The sequence below is a fragment of the Talpa europaea genome (genome assembly GCF_964194135.1).
Source record: "Talpa europaea genome assembly, chromosome: 14".
Classification (NCBI taxonomy): domain Eukaryota; kingdom Metazoa; phylum Chordata; class Mammalia; order Eulipotyphla; family Talpidae; genus Talpa; species Talpa europaea.
In genome coordinates, this window is record NC_140082.1 from 64678279 (window position 1) to 64690936 (window position 12658).

The 12658-nt window shown below is 40.8% G+C and overlaps 1 protein-coding gene across 1 annotated transcript; it reads right to left on the reverse strand.

Moving 5' to 3' along the window:
- Window positions 1-2206: 2206 nt before the first annotated feature.
- On the reverse strand, window positions 2207-7534 carry COX20 (cytochrome c oxidase assembly factor COX20; the record flags this gene model as incomplete). Its single annotated transcript, XM_084253299.1, has 4 exons — window positions 2207-2345; window positions 2618-2681; window positions 2783-2897; window positions 7493-7534. 4 exons carry the CDS (start codon window positions 7532-7534, stop codon window positions 2207-2209), a joined length of 360 nt encoding a protein of 119 aa, XP_084109425.1.
- Window positions 7535-12658: the final 5124 nt, after the last annotated feature.

The window sequence follows — 12658 nt, forward strand, 5'->3', positions numbered from 1 at the left end:
AGGGAAGGGGCAACTGAATAAAGCATTAGAAAGATTTAACGAGTTAGGTATGTAGATAAGCCACAAAAAGTTTTTAAAACTAATGAACACAATTCTATTTTAATCAGCTATTTTAGCTGGTACCTACTGCTATATCACCTAGTATGAGATTTCGGAATTAATGGACCAACGAAGGAAGCAGTCCAGCTGGAGGCACCCAAGTGGCACTGAAGGTAAGGTGGTTATTCAGTTGAAAACTGCATGAGGGGGGAACCTGGAATATTATACCTGCTTGCCCATGAGCATTTAGTAATTCACTTTAACAAATATGTAGGTGAATATTTTGTGTTGGACACTTAAATAGGGAGCGTAAAGATAAAAACTAACAGTTGATACTAGGAAACTTAGTCATCATGAAAATGCCAGCTTACTGTATATTACATGAGACACAAAGTAGGAAAACCTAAGCAAATGATGTAATTTGGAGAGGTTTGGTGAGCAGAATGGGGCCTGTGTAGAGGAGAAGAGGGGTAAGGAATGGAAAGCTTTAGCAGAGGCATGAGTTCTGGTCATGGCAACTGGAGATAGATTGGCAAAACTTCAGTATGCATTTGAAATTGGGTGGCAGAGTGAAAATGGATTGGACTGGGAAGATGACATCAGTTCGGAGGTATAATTGAAGGTGTCCAGTAGCAGTGTAATGAGAGCCTTTGATTATGTTACATAGCCCAATAATTCATTAATGCATTTTGTAAAAGTGGTTTATAAAGGAAATATAAAGTATTAGTGACCACATAAATCTATGAGGTGACATTTAAAGATACAGCCAAGTAAGTATGTTAAAACTTTGTTTTTATCCAGGTCTTCAAATTTTACAATCATTCTGCTGTGAAAATGAACTAACCTTGTAATTGGTGAAGGCCTTGGAAATTTTTACCAGCCCAGAGGTTTCTCTCTTACAGGGTAAGATGCAATCATAGTAGAGCTAGAAAAGGGTTGTCACCATTCAGTCCAGTTGCAGTTGGCTCAGTTTCACCTTACATGTTAGTAAACTGAAGCTTAGAATACTTCAGTGATCTGACGAAGAGCTCGTAAACGTAAGTTTTGATTAGTACTCATCAGTTTTCTCCCCACTCGATGTAGTGCTGCCTCTTAGAACATGAGCCACTGTCACATCATGGAATTTCTAACAACTGTTTGGTCATGAGCAATTTGAATAATATAGGCTGCACTCAACTTCGTGTCAGCAAGAGTGGGCGGATGTTCTTGCATACTCATTTTCCTTTCTAATAACCTTCCCATACTCAGTGTTCAAGTTCTTCCTCTGGTAGAAGCTTCCAGATTATTAGGATCAATACAATCTATTGGAACATGCGCTTGGCAATGTCATGCACCTTTAATAATGGCATTTTGTTAATCACAGCCCTTGTGTCTTAACCCTCATGACAACCACAGAAGGTGGACATGGGAGGGAAAATGCTACCTTACATGAATTGAACTGGAACAAAGCCCCACTTATTCTTGGAAAAAGGGATACAGAACATAAGAGCTCTGTCTTGCTTTGCTTTAACTCACGGCGTTAACTCAATAATAATGCCATTATTCTGTCCACTGGTGTCTTTTCATGTTTATCATTTCTTAGCCAGGAAGACCTTTTAGCTTGTGTTTTATTTAAGTAATGTTTATGTTTATTAAAACCAAAAATAAATTGCATTGGTTTGGAAAGGGAGATTTTTTTTTTTTCCCTGAATAAAGACTGATTTGGTTGGGTGTTGGGGTGCTTTATTGTTTTTTATGGCAGCCACTGAATCATTATGTCTTTTACATTAATGTAATCCTGTAGTGTGTTTTCTTTGCATTAGACAATTCTGAAAATATTTTAATGCACCAAGTAAATTTTAAAACAGCAATTTGCAGAGTGATAGTCCATTACGTTTAAGTCTTATACATTGGCATTAGAAACCAGGAAGTATACATACACTCATTCTAAAATTGTAATTGGGAGAGATTTATTTCTTGATGTTGTCATGTATGCTCACTATTTAGTTCAAGGAAACACTTCTAAGCATAGTTCACTATATGACATAGTGGCAGTAGGTAAATAAAATACAATTTACACAAATTATTTACTTGATTGAAGGCTTTATGGTACATAATAGGTAGGTTTTTTTATAGTTGCTCTCGGCTTTTTTCACACTGACTTCCGTTGTTCTATGCCCGAGATTGCTCAGCTGCTGCTGTTGCCATTGGTTTGTTTTCTTTCAGGATCAAGGTGGGTACTTTCATATAAAATCTTATTTTTAATTCCTTCTCTGGCAATTCTTTCCTGGATTCTTTGTTTTGCATAGTTATACCTACAGTGGAACCTTATAAGAACATGAATAAATGTGTTAATGTAAAAATCCTGTAGAAACTAATTTGAAATTCATAACCACAAATTTCAAGATGCTTACAGATGACAGCACTGAATATAAAGCATTCTAATTAAAACATTATCAGTGTGTGTAACACTGAAAAACAGATTCTTCACTGAGAATTGAAATGTCCCAATGGGAGTTTGTGCTCATAAGAGCTTGTGCTTTAGCAGTAGATAAACCTATCATAATCATGAATATTCTTAGGTACTTGGCATACATACCAGCATCCTAAAGTCACTAAGAAAAATCCTCCTACTCCAACATCACATGATCTTCTAATTTTACCTGTCAAAAAGAAGCATAAATAGCAATCAAACATTATATATTATTCCACCTAGAAGAAAATTGACAAAAATAGTTGTTTTTTATATAGATGAGATACTCACTAGTTAACAAAAAATGTCCCAGGCCAGCCACAACAGATCCTAATGAACCATATAATATCGAATCCCGGGCACAAGGGATGTTTTCAACATCTAAAATTCCTAGAAGTTTAAAGGGCTTCCAAAGAAAAATTAAAAAAATAAATTTCTGGGTGTTTTGACAAAGAAGATGAAACAGTTCATTACCATTGTTCGCTCATTCTTCTTTGATATATAATCTGAATCCCTTGGAAACCTTGAGAGTTTGACCAGGACAACTACCTTGCTCATACTTAATAAATGAATGGTGTTAATGGGACAGTTTACTAATTAGCTGGTTTTATGAGCTTTCTAAAACATCTGTAAGAAATTGAGAAGAGTGGCTATCACCAGAATTAACATCAGTTGTGTAAGAAGAAATATTTCATGTTGGGGTAAGTCCCTGTGTGTGTATTTTCTCACCTGATAGGAGGAGGCTGCATAGTGCATGGTAACCACATACAGGCATGGCGTGATGGGAAAAACTGGAAGCACAGAGTTGGGTTTTGGTCTCATCCTGTCATTTTTCTAATTAGGACATCTGACCTTTAATCTGATGAATGCCACACGCATTTTTAAGTTCCTTCAATCACCAAAATGACTAGTTTTTTAAATTTCTAGTACTCACTGTATTTATGCACATGGTTCTTCCTCATTTGAAAAATACTGCAACCTGAAGCTTCACAACTTGAATGTCACTCTACTTGAGGGCAGGACAGACATTATTATTAAAAGTTTTGTTTCACTATGGCATTCCTGTTAACTTCTAAAATTTGATTAGCAAGTTTTCAGTAATGTATCTTTTAAAAGATGCTTGTTTAAAGGTATCAGTTATATTGAAAATACGTGTTAGTATGAGGGACTGTGTTATAATTCTTAAACTAGATGGGGCGGAATTCTATAAAATCATCTAAGAAGTAATACAATGCACAGGAGAAAAACTGGAAGGAATGGGAAAAGGACAGTAAATGGCCAATCAGATTACTCTGTTGTCTCCTTTCATTCAAGCTGCCAGAAAACCAGAAAAGGCAGATATGTGATTTGGTTTATAATAAAGCCAAAGTTAATGTCTTGGATCTTTCTATGCCTTTATTTGGTCTACGGAGTTACATAGCAGGTGCTATTAAAGTTGCCAACTTCAGAAGTTTTTCAATACAAATCTTAAAATACAAACAGGATGGTGGGTTTACTTCTGCTTTTAGGCTTTAATTTAGAAAAAGATTTCTCAAAAGCCCAGAGGTATATATGGGGAATGTGGCTAGTCTATAGGGTGATGCCACACTCACAGTGCAAGACTAAAGGCCTCCTCCAGATCTAGGGTGCTAGAGCCAACGAGTGGTGAGAGTGAGTGCCACTTTGAACAGGTAAGTAAATGAAACAGCTTCTATCACAGGGTAGAATGTTTAATGACTTTGACGTTTTGGCAGGGACTGAGGCAAGAAAAAGACCTACCAGGCTGACCACAGCATGCCCAGCACTGCACACCCTCCACTCTAGACAGCGTATATCCTAAGGCTTCTGCAACTGCTCATTTGGATTCTCTTCTACAGTGGAGTCTGTGAACCCAGGCTACAGCAAAATCTGTGGACATTACTTGGAATACTGACAAAATGTCAACTCCAGTTATTCAAATCTGTAGAGATACACTGGCCAAGTATTTAAAACAGTGCTGCTTAAATCTAGGGTTAACTTAACAAATACTATAGCAAAGAACCAACCCTCAGTTTATGCATTTACACTGAACTGTCTCAAATGGAAATAAAAGCTCAACTTTTATTGCATTGTAATGCTAAGTTCTTTTAAGTACTATATTTTAAATTGTTCATTAAGTAGCCTACAAACCATTAGCAAATTTAAGTCCTTTAACAAAGTTAGACTAGCTTTTTTTATAAATTAGTATTTTGAAGCTTAGAGGAGCTGTTTCACCACTTCATTTCGATGGAACTAAAGGGATTTCTGATGCAGAATGTAAATTTAGTAATCTGTAGAAAACTTCAAATTAGAGCCATCCCATATCCCACTGCTAAATGTTCCCGTTGCAAAGGGCAGTGGGCCTTCATCCTGTGAAAATCCCTTTTTTGTGCACTTGATTCCTCAATGATTTTACCTCAGTTGCTTTCATTTGCATCAGTTTTTCTCCTTTACTACATAAACCCCTCGACATCCCTTTCTCCAAAGACTTAAGTCTACTGTCCCATTTTTCTGCTCCCTTTCACTGCAAAACAAGTGATCCGTGTGCCTCTTATTTACAAATGTCACATTCCCCTTAACTCTTCAATGAAGCATTATCCTCTGCTCTCCACAGAAACAGCAGTTGAAGTGACATCAGTTTACCTAAATCCACCATACTCTATTTCAGTGCATGTGGCACGATGTTTTTGAAACATCTTCAAGTGATTTGGCATTCCTGCCAGCTTTGTTGCTGTTTCCTTTGATGACCTAAATGTCGAAGTGCACCACTATCCTTCCTCACCAACCCTCCAGCTAGTCATCTGAGTATGTCGTTTTCAATTAAATACCATTTGTGATTCCCAAATTTATACATCAAACCTGTCTTTCCATGCTTTAGTTTCATCTGCCTACTAATATTTCCAAATTAAGATGGTTTTTGAGGCACTGCTTGATGTCTAGACCAAAATCTCATAAGTCATCTTTGAATCCATCCTGTCCTTCATCCAGCTCATGTCCATATGTATCAGCAAGTCTGAAAGGCTCTACCTTGAAAATACATCCTCAGCCATCGTATTCCTCATTTTCGCTGCTACCAACGATCTCCATGTCAGCTCTGCTCACAATACCTACTACTGCTATAAAGGTGCTATATGATCTGGCACCCACCCCCTATTTTTTTACCTGACCCTTTTCCTTGTTTAGGCATACAAGCCTGGATGCTTACTGCTTAGCATATACTGCCTTCTCCTTGTCTTGGATGGCACAGTAAATGAAGATCTTGCTTTTTGTTTGACTCCCTCAGTGGTATGGAGTTACATAAGGACAGGGATTTTTTTTTTTAACCGGTTTTGATCAAGGTTCTAACTTGAGCTCATTTAGTCCATAAAAGTAGGTACTCAAGTATTTATTTCCTTTTTTAAATTTTGTTTAAGAGTATAGAAAAAGGAAAGACAGTTTTGAAAGGCTAACTTGATAGCTTTCTCAATCTTAGGCTTGCTCATTCAAATCAAATGGTTTTCCTGGATTGTACTTGAATGATCACTGAAAAATTTTTAAAGCTGCAGATCACCTCTTCTGACACTTCCCTGGAATGCTAACTTATCAGCTTATACTGATAAAATCTCTTTCATGAGCTTTGACTTAGGTACCAATGGTTGGGGAGAAATTTATATGCCTTTTGTTTTAAATCGCCCCCCAAATCAGTTTTAGAACTTGTGCCTGTGCTTCAATTTGCTATTTTGTTTTGCTAATAAGGGAACAATTAGGTCATTTTTTTTTCTTGCACAGGATTTTCTTCCATTCTCATAGACCCTTAAATAACAGCAGTAATCTATCAAAGGTGAACAATCAGATACTAAAGTGATAAAGCCCCATTTAAGAGCCCAGTGTCACAAAGCTGAATCTAAAAATTAAATGTTTGTAGTTAAGGTGTCCCTTGAACCATCCAAGTTTCAAACAAGGGTACATTTTGCTACACTAAGCATATTCCAGATAGTCTAAGACATTAAACACAAAAGGCATCAATAATGTATATACTTAGAAAATTTGATATTAAATAAGGAAACAATTTACCCAATAATTGTTCAAACTAGCATTTGATGACTTGCTATTGTGGCAAAATTTAGATGAAAATGTCCTCAGAAAAGGATGAGCTTTGAAAAAAATGTGCAAAATTTCCAGGCTGAGCTGAGAATATTTTAAGGCTAGCAATTTGGAGCAACCTGGGACACTGGGTATTCAATAAATATTTGTTCATAATTGTCCCGGTATTATTAATCTGCACTATGAATTAGGAGCTAGATAAAGGAGGTTTATATTACAGCTTAAGCACTTCGGATTTTATCCTGAAAGCTACGATTGAGATGCTACGATTAGCTTTTAGGCAGACGTGGAATTATCCAATTATAGGTTAGTGAAGTTGTAGAACTTGAGGAAGACAGCAAAAGACAGGAATACCAGCTAGGGGACCTAATGGTTACATATAATAATGCATATACTCAACTTGATCGAGAAAAAGGTCAATGGTAGTAAGTCTCGATCCTTTCATCAGACCCTCTGATTCTAGATGTAAATTCACAAGAATGTAACCAATTTTTCATCTAAATCAATTTGATTTGAATAAAAAAATATTAGGAGACAGTGATTTCGCTATTGGTGTTGCGGAATATGCAGCATTAAAGAGAAGCATCTGTCCTCAGAGAGCTCTTAAGTCACTACCTTTACTAGAAAGTTGCAGTGCAAAGTCCTTGTATTGCTTCATAAAGATTCGCAATGAGCAGTGCCGGCCCCTCTTCCCGCTAGTTTTGTTCACTTTTGTCAAGCGATTTAGATAAAAAATATGGGGGGCTGTAGGGGCAGGTGAGTAACAGTTCCCAGTGCAGAGAATTCAATGAATGACACGTGAGTGGGGCCCAGGGTCCCCCAGCGGGAGAGGCCGTGTCCCCCCGCATGTCCCGCCCGCGCCCTGCTCCGCCCGCAGCCCGCGCCGCCCACGACTCGCTAACCCGCGACCCCGCAGGTTACCTTTCCCTTCCCGGGCTCGCCCGGCTCCTGCTCGGCGGCCATGGGGCACGAGTCCGCGCTTCCAGCCCCGCCCTGCGACGGCCGAGGGCCGCCGCCAGCGGAAGCCCCCGTCAGCCCCGCCCCTGCACGGCGGCCGCCATTTTAGGAGCCTTTCTTGTTCTCCGCAGTGGCCGCGGTGGGCCGCTGCCGTCGCCTGGGCTGCGGCCGCCATCTCCTTTGTTCGCAGGCACGGGCCACGCTCTCGCCACTAGGGACTCTCTCCAGCCCCAAGGGCCAGGGGTGCTGCAGACTAGGCTGGTGAAGCCACCCCGTCGCCCGGATTCCCGGCGGGGCGGGGGCGGAACAGGCCTGGCTCCTCCAAACTGCGCCTTTTCCCGCCCCAGCCCCCGCCTTCCGCCCAACCGCCATTTCTAACCGTCGCCGCGCGCTCGCCTGTGCTGACGCCGGGCGCGCGCCGGGGGGGCGGGGCCGTGGCGGAGGGAGCGCGCGCGCCGCCGCCGCTTTGTCCTGCGAGCTAGTCCTGCGGCCGACCCGAGCCCACCCCGCCCGGGCCCACCGGCCCGGAAGTCGGCCCTCGGGCGCTCTCGGCCCGCGTGTCCTACGTGTCCTTTGTCCTTCCGGCCCCGGGAAGAGCCCCTGCGGCCCGGGCGGCGCCTCCCCGCGCTAGCAGCCCCTGAGCCCTCGGCGCGGGGCTCCCGGCGCTTCGTGGCCCCACGCCCACACCGCCGCCTCCCTTTTTTTAGTTTCATTACTTAATAGTTTTAAAATAGCACGGCCTGGCTCGCCTAAAGGAGACTGGGGACAAAATGGAGGGAGCCGCGCGCTTGTGAACGTGCGTCAGGACGTGTGTGTCCTTGCGCAGGGCGGGGAGGCGGGTGAAGGACTCCGGGGGGTTGAATAAAAAAGGGCCCGCGGCGTCCATTTCTCATGCGGCTCCGCGCGGCGCGCCGCCCTGCGGGTGCGAGTGAACGGGAAGCTTAAGTACTGGCGAAGGGCGCTGCGGGCTGCGGAACGAGGCGCAGCAGTCCTCGGGAAACAGGCTCTAGGCGATTTTTCAGTCTAAATACGGTGCAAGTCCCTTTGCGGGTTTTTTTCCCCCTAAGGTTCATGCTCCTACCATTGCTGTGTGGTGTGCGCGTCGCAGGGCGCCCGTCCGGAGGAGCGCGCAAGCTTCAGAACGTGCCATTGTGCAAAGTCACGCTGCCCTCGCGACGCGCGCCGGGCGGGTGGACGGGCCCGTCCCCGACGCCGGGCCCCGTTCTTTCTTTTATGAGTATTTACTACGTTTCTACAATCCCAGTAAAATACAGTCTGACATTTATGTGTGACAGTCGTTTTTCTTTTAATGAGTAACATCTGGAGAAGCTGGACAGTTATAAACTACCACGGTGCTCTAACATTTATTAGGAAATAGGGGAAAAAAAGTAACCCCACCCTTGGTACCCTGCCAGTTTGGGTTCTGAATGGAAATTCTCGCGCTAATTAGACCTTAAAGGCTTGGTCTGGAAGGTGGTATTGAAGGTGGTAATATTCCATAAAGGAGTAGGAATTCTTTTGAAGTAATTCCTAATTATACGGTGAAGGAAGGAGAACTGGAAAAGTACCAAGTACAAGACCATAAATCCATCTGATTTTTTTTTTTTATTTGTGACTTTGGAAAATCGCTAGGGTAAACTTAGTTGGAGTCCATTTGGCTTGAAAAGTATTTTCATGTGTTATTTCTTTATATTAAAATTTTTAATTAAAATGTATGTTACTTGCATGTTTGAATTTTTGTTTATGTTCTTTTGATTTTTATAATTTACAGAGTGAAAATCGTTTTCACTCTCACCGTTTTTTTCTCCCTCCCTTCGTCAACACAACGAACAATTGAATGTGCAATTTTCCAACCTCTCCTTTTTTTTTCATTAAAACAACACTGGAATAGAGGATAAAAAATGAAAACCTATGTCATTCCTGCCCCCATACGTGTGTCTGTATAGGAGACATATTCTAACTAGCTGCACTGTGTACTTGTCATTCGGTGATTTTTCCCATTTAATACTGTATCTTGGAATTTTCATCTAAGTATCTCTCGATGTACTCATTCATTTTAATGATTGCTTAACTGTCCTTTAACCATTTTTTCTTCGAAGTGACACAGAAAGTTGAAATTTTTTTACTAATCCAAAAAAAAAGGAAGCCTCAGTGAGCATCTTCACGCATTTTCTTTGGTGCACATCTTTGTGCACATCTTCAATTATTTCTGGAATTGGCATAACTGACTCAAAGTTGTATGCATATTAAATAACTTAATTTGGGGTCTCCACTCAGGCGGTTGAGTGCAGCGATGAGCTGTCCGCAGCCTCTGCAGCACTGGTTCGATTCCCGGCCGGCCGGCGAGATACCCACAGGGCAAAGCAGACCTCTCCTGTCCTGCCCGCTGCCCCCCTCGGCAGTGTTTGGTCGTTCTGCCTGTTCTCTTCCCCACTCTGTCTCTGGTGAATCCTGACACCCTCCTGCGCATCTGGCCAATACCCTGATTCTTGTATAAATAAATAAAATGTTTTAAAAAAATTTAAAAAAAAGTATTACTAAATTTCCTCCAAAAATACTACCAACTTGCATTCCCCATCAATGTATGAACTTTAGTGTTTCCTCACAACCTTTCAACACTGTATGCTGCGATGTTTTAAATTTTCTGCTGATATGGTAGGTGATAGTGGTCTTTCTGCTTTAAACTTTCCTGATTACTAATATGGTCAAACATTCTCTCAAGTGGTTATTGGTCAGTTTAAAAAAAAATTGAGATACATTTGACATGTGACATCTTTAGTTTCAGATGTGCAACATGATTTGCTATTTATATATAATCATTTTTCCCCGTAAGATTAGGTTTGTATCGCTTTTGTGCAATCAAAAAATATGTGTGATTTTCTTATTTATAGCTGCTTTTCACAATTATGGTTTTAAACTCCTATTTGTAACGTTTACTTGTACTTTATTGTTAATTTTGTTTTTTTTTTATTTTTTATTTATTTAATTTGTTTGTGTTTTTTTTGTTTGTTTTGTTTTTTTTGTTTGTTTGTTTGTTTATACAAGCACTGGGCACAGTCAGAAGCACGGGAGGGTGAGAGAATTCACCAGAGCCAGAGTGGGGAGCAGAGCAGGCAGAAGGACCGAAGTACACTGCTGAGGGGAGCAGCGGGCGGCAGGAGAGGTCTGCGCGCCATGTGGGACACTCCACCGGTGGCCGGGGAGCAGCCGGGGATCGAACAGACGCTGCAGAGGCCGCGGGCAGCTTCGAAACCCAGCGCTCAACCGCTGCGCCACTGGGGAGGCCCTTTATTGTTAATTTTGTATATGGAGTCTTCCATTTCTCAAACATTTCCTTTTTTTTTAATGGAGTCTCTCTGTTTTGATCTTATGTCTTGTTTAAGAAGGTTTTCTTACTCTCATAATAAAAATTCATGATTTTGAGAATAATCTTCATATGTTCTTTTCTCATTAATAATTTCAATTATCTTTTCTTAAAATGCCAACTTTTCGTACTATTGACAAATTATTTCTTCTATTTCATATTATACTTTATATTTTTTCTATTTTCCTGATATCTCCTTTGTTGTCTTTTTAAAAACTTTGAATTTACTACTTTCTTGGGTTGTAATGAATTGATTCAGACCTCTTTTGTAGAATCCCCCTCAAAACAATCCAGTTTTGCTCTCCTGTGGGGTAACATGGGATCTTGGGAATTCAAGCATCCTTTGTCATGCGAGAAGCTAGAAATTGTGGTGGATTCTAACAACCTCTTTCCCTCACTTTGCCGCTTACTCCTTTCTTTAGACTTCACAGTTATGATTCAGTCTTTACATCCCTCCAACTTTAGGTAACGAAAAACTCTAAATGGTTCTGTTGAAGCTTCCTTACTTAGTCAGAGAAGACATTCTTATTAATTGCCTCTAGGAATGGTTAATCTTAGGTAACCTCACTTCTGTTTCAGGTTTTATCAATTTTAAAACACTCATAAAATGTTTGAATCTGAGTTTGCATAGTTCTTTGCGTTCAAAAGTGTTCCGAGAGAGAGTGGAAAAAGGAACGGATGGAATTTAGTCTTCCAAAGATTCAGAAGCACTGGTGCTCCTAAAACAGTTACTGAGATTTTCAAAAGTTCTCCACTCCTTCCTGGGACATTTATTTAACACATTTATTTAACAAAGTTCTGTATAAACTTCCCCTAGAGCATAATCTTCAATGCTAAGACGCTAACTAGGAGACAAAATCATGTTACCAAGAGTGTGGTAGTTAGGTGCCTAAAGCATTCTTCATGTACTACATGGAACATTCACTTCTTAATGTATGCAAAGGCATCTGAGATATAAATATCCACATGCCATCTCAGACAGGCCAGGCTCTAGCCAGATTTTGTAGGGCCCAAGCCTTCTGCTGTGTAGTCATCTTCTAAAGAACATCGCTAAAGATACCTATGTTGGATTTGGCACTCAATCTGATCCCCATTCTTCTGAATCATCCAGAAATTCCTTACTATCCCGGTCTATTGCTGGTGTACTCTCCTGGTGTACTCTCTCCGCAGAGTTATTGACTTATTATCATATTTCTTTTGTTGTTTCAGTAGGTTTTGGAGGAAGGAGTGATAAAAAATGTTCAATCAGTCCTTAGCAACCAAAGTCTGAATTTTCTCTTCTTCTTTCCTCCTCCTCCTCCTCTTTCTTTTCACCTAAGTGGTATTTATGTATGTGTGTACATCACGTGTGCATGTGCACGTGCCAGTGTGCAAACATGTTGCCATCAAATGGTACTACATGACTTATAAGGAATTCCATCTGTTTTCTACCCTGCCTGTCTGCACTTGAGTTCTGTGTCCTGCAATGACTGTTATCCCTTTTGACACATTCTTCTGACAGTGAAACTTCACATTTCTAAATAAAACACTATTCTTCTATTTCTTGATTTTTCAGTTTTAGGAATTATCTATTAATGAAAACTTTGCCTGCCTAGCTTCTGTCCTGTCCCTTCTTCCCTCCCTCCCTTCCTTTCCCCCCTCATCCTCTCCCCTCATCCTCCCAATATGATTGCATCACACTTAAAAAGTTAAACCAGTCTTCATGTTATATAAATGTAAATATAACTGAACTGCACAGATTTCATTTCTTGTAAAACTTATTTCTC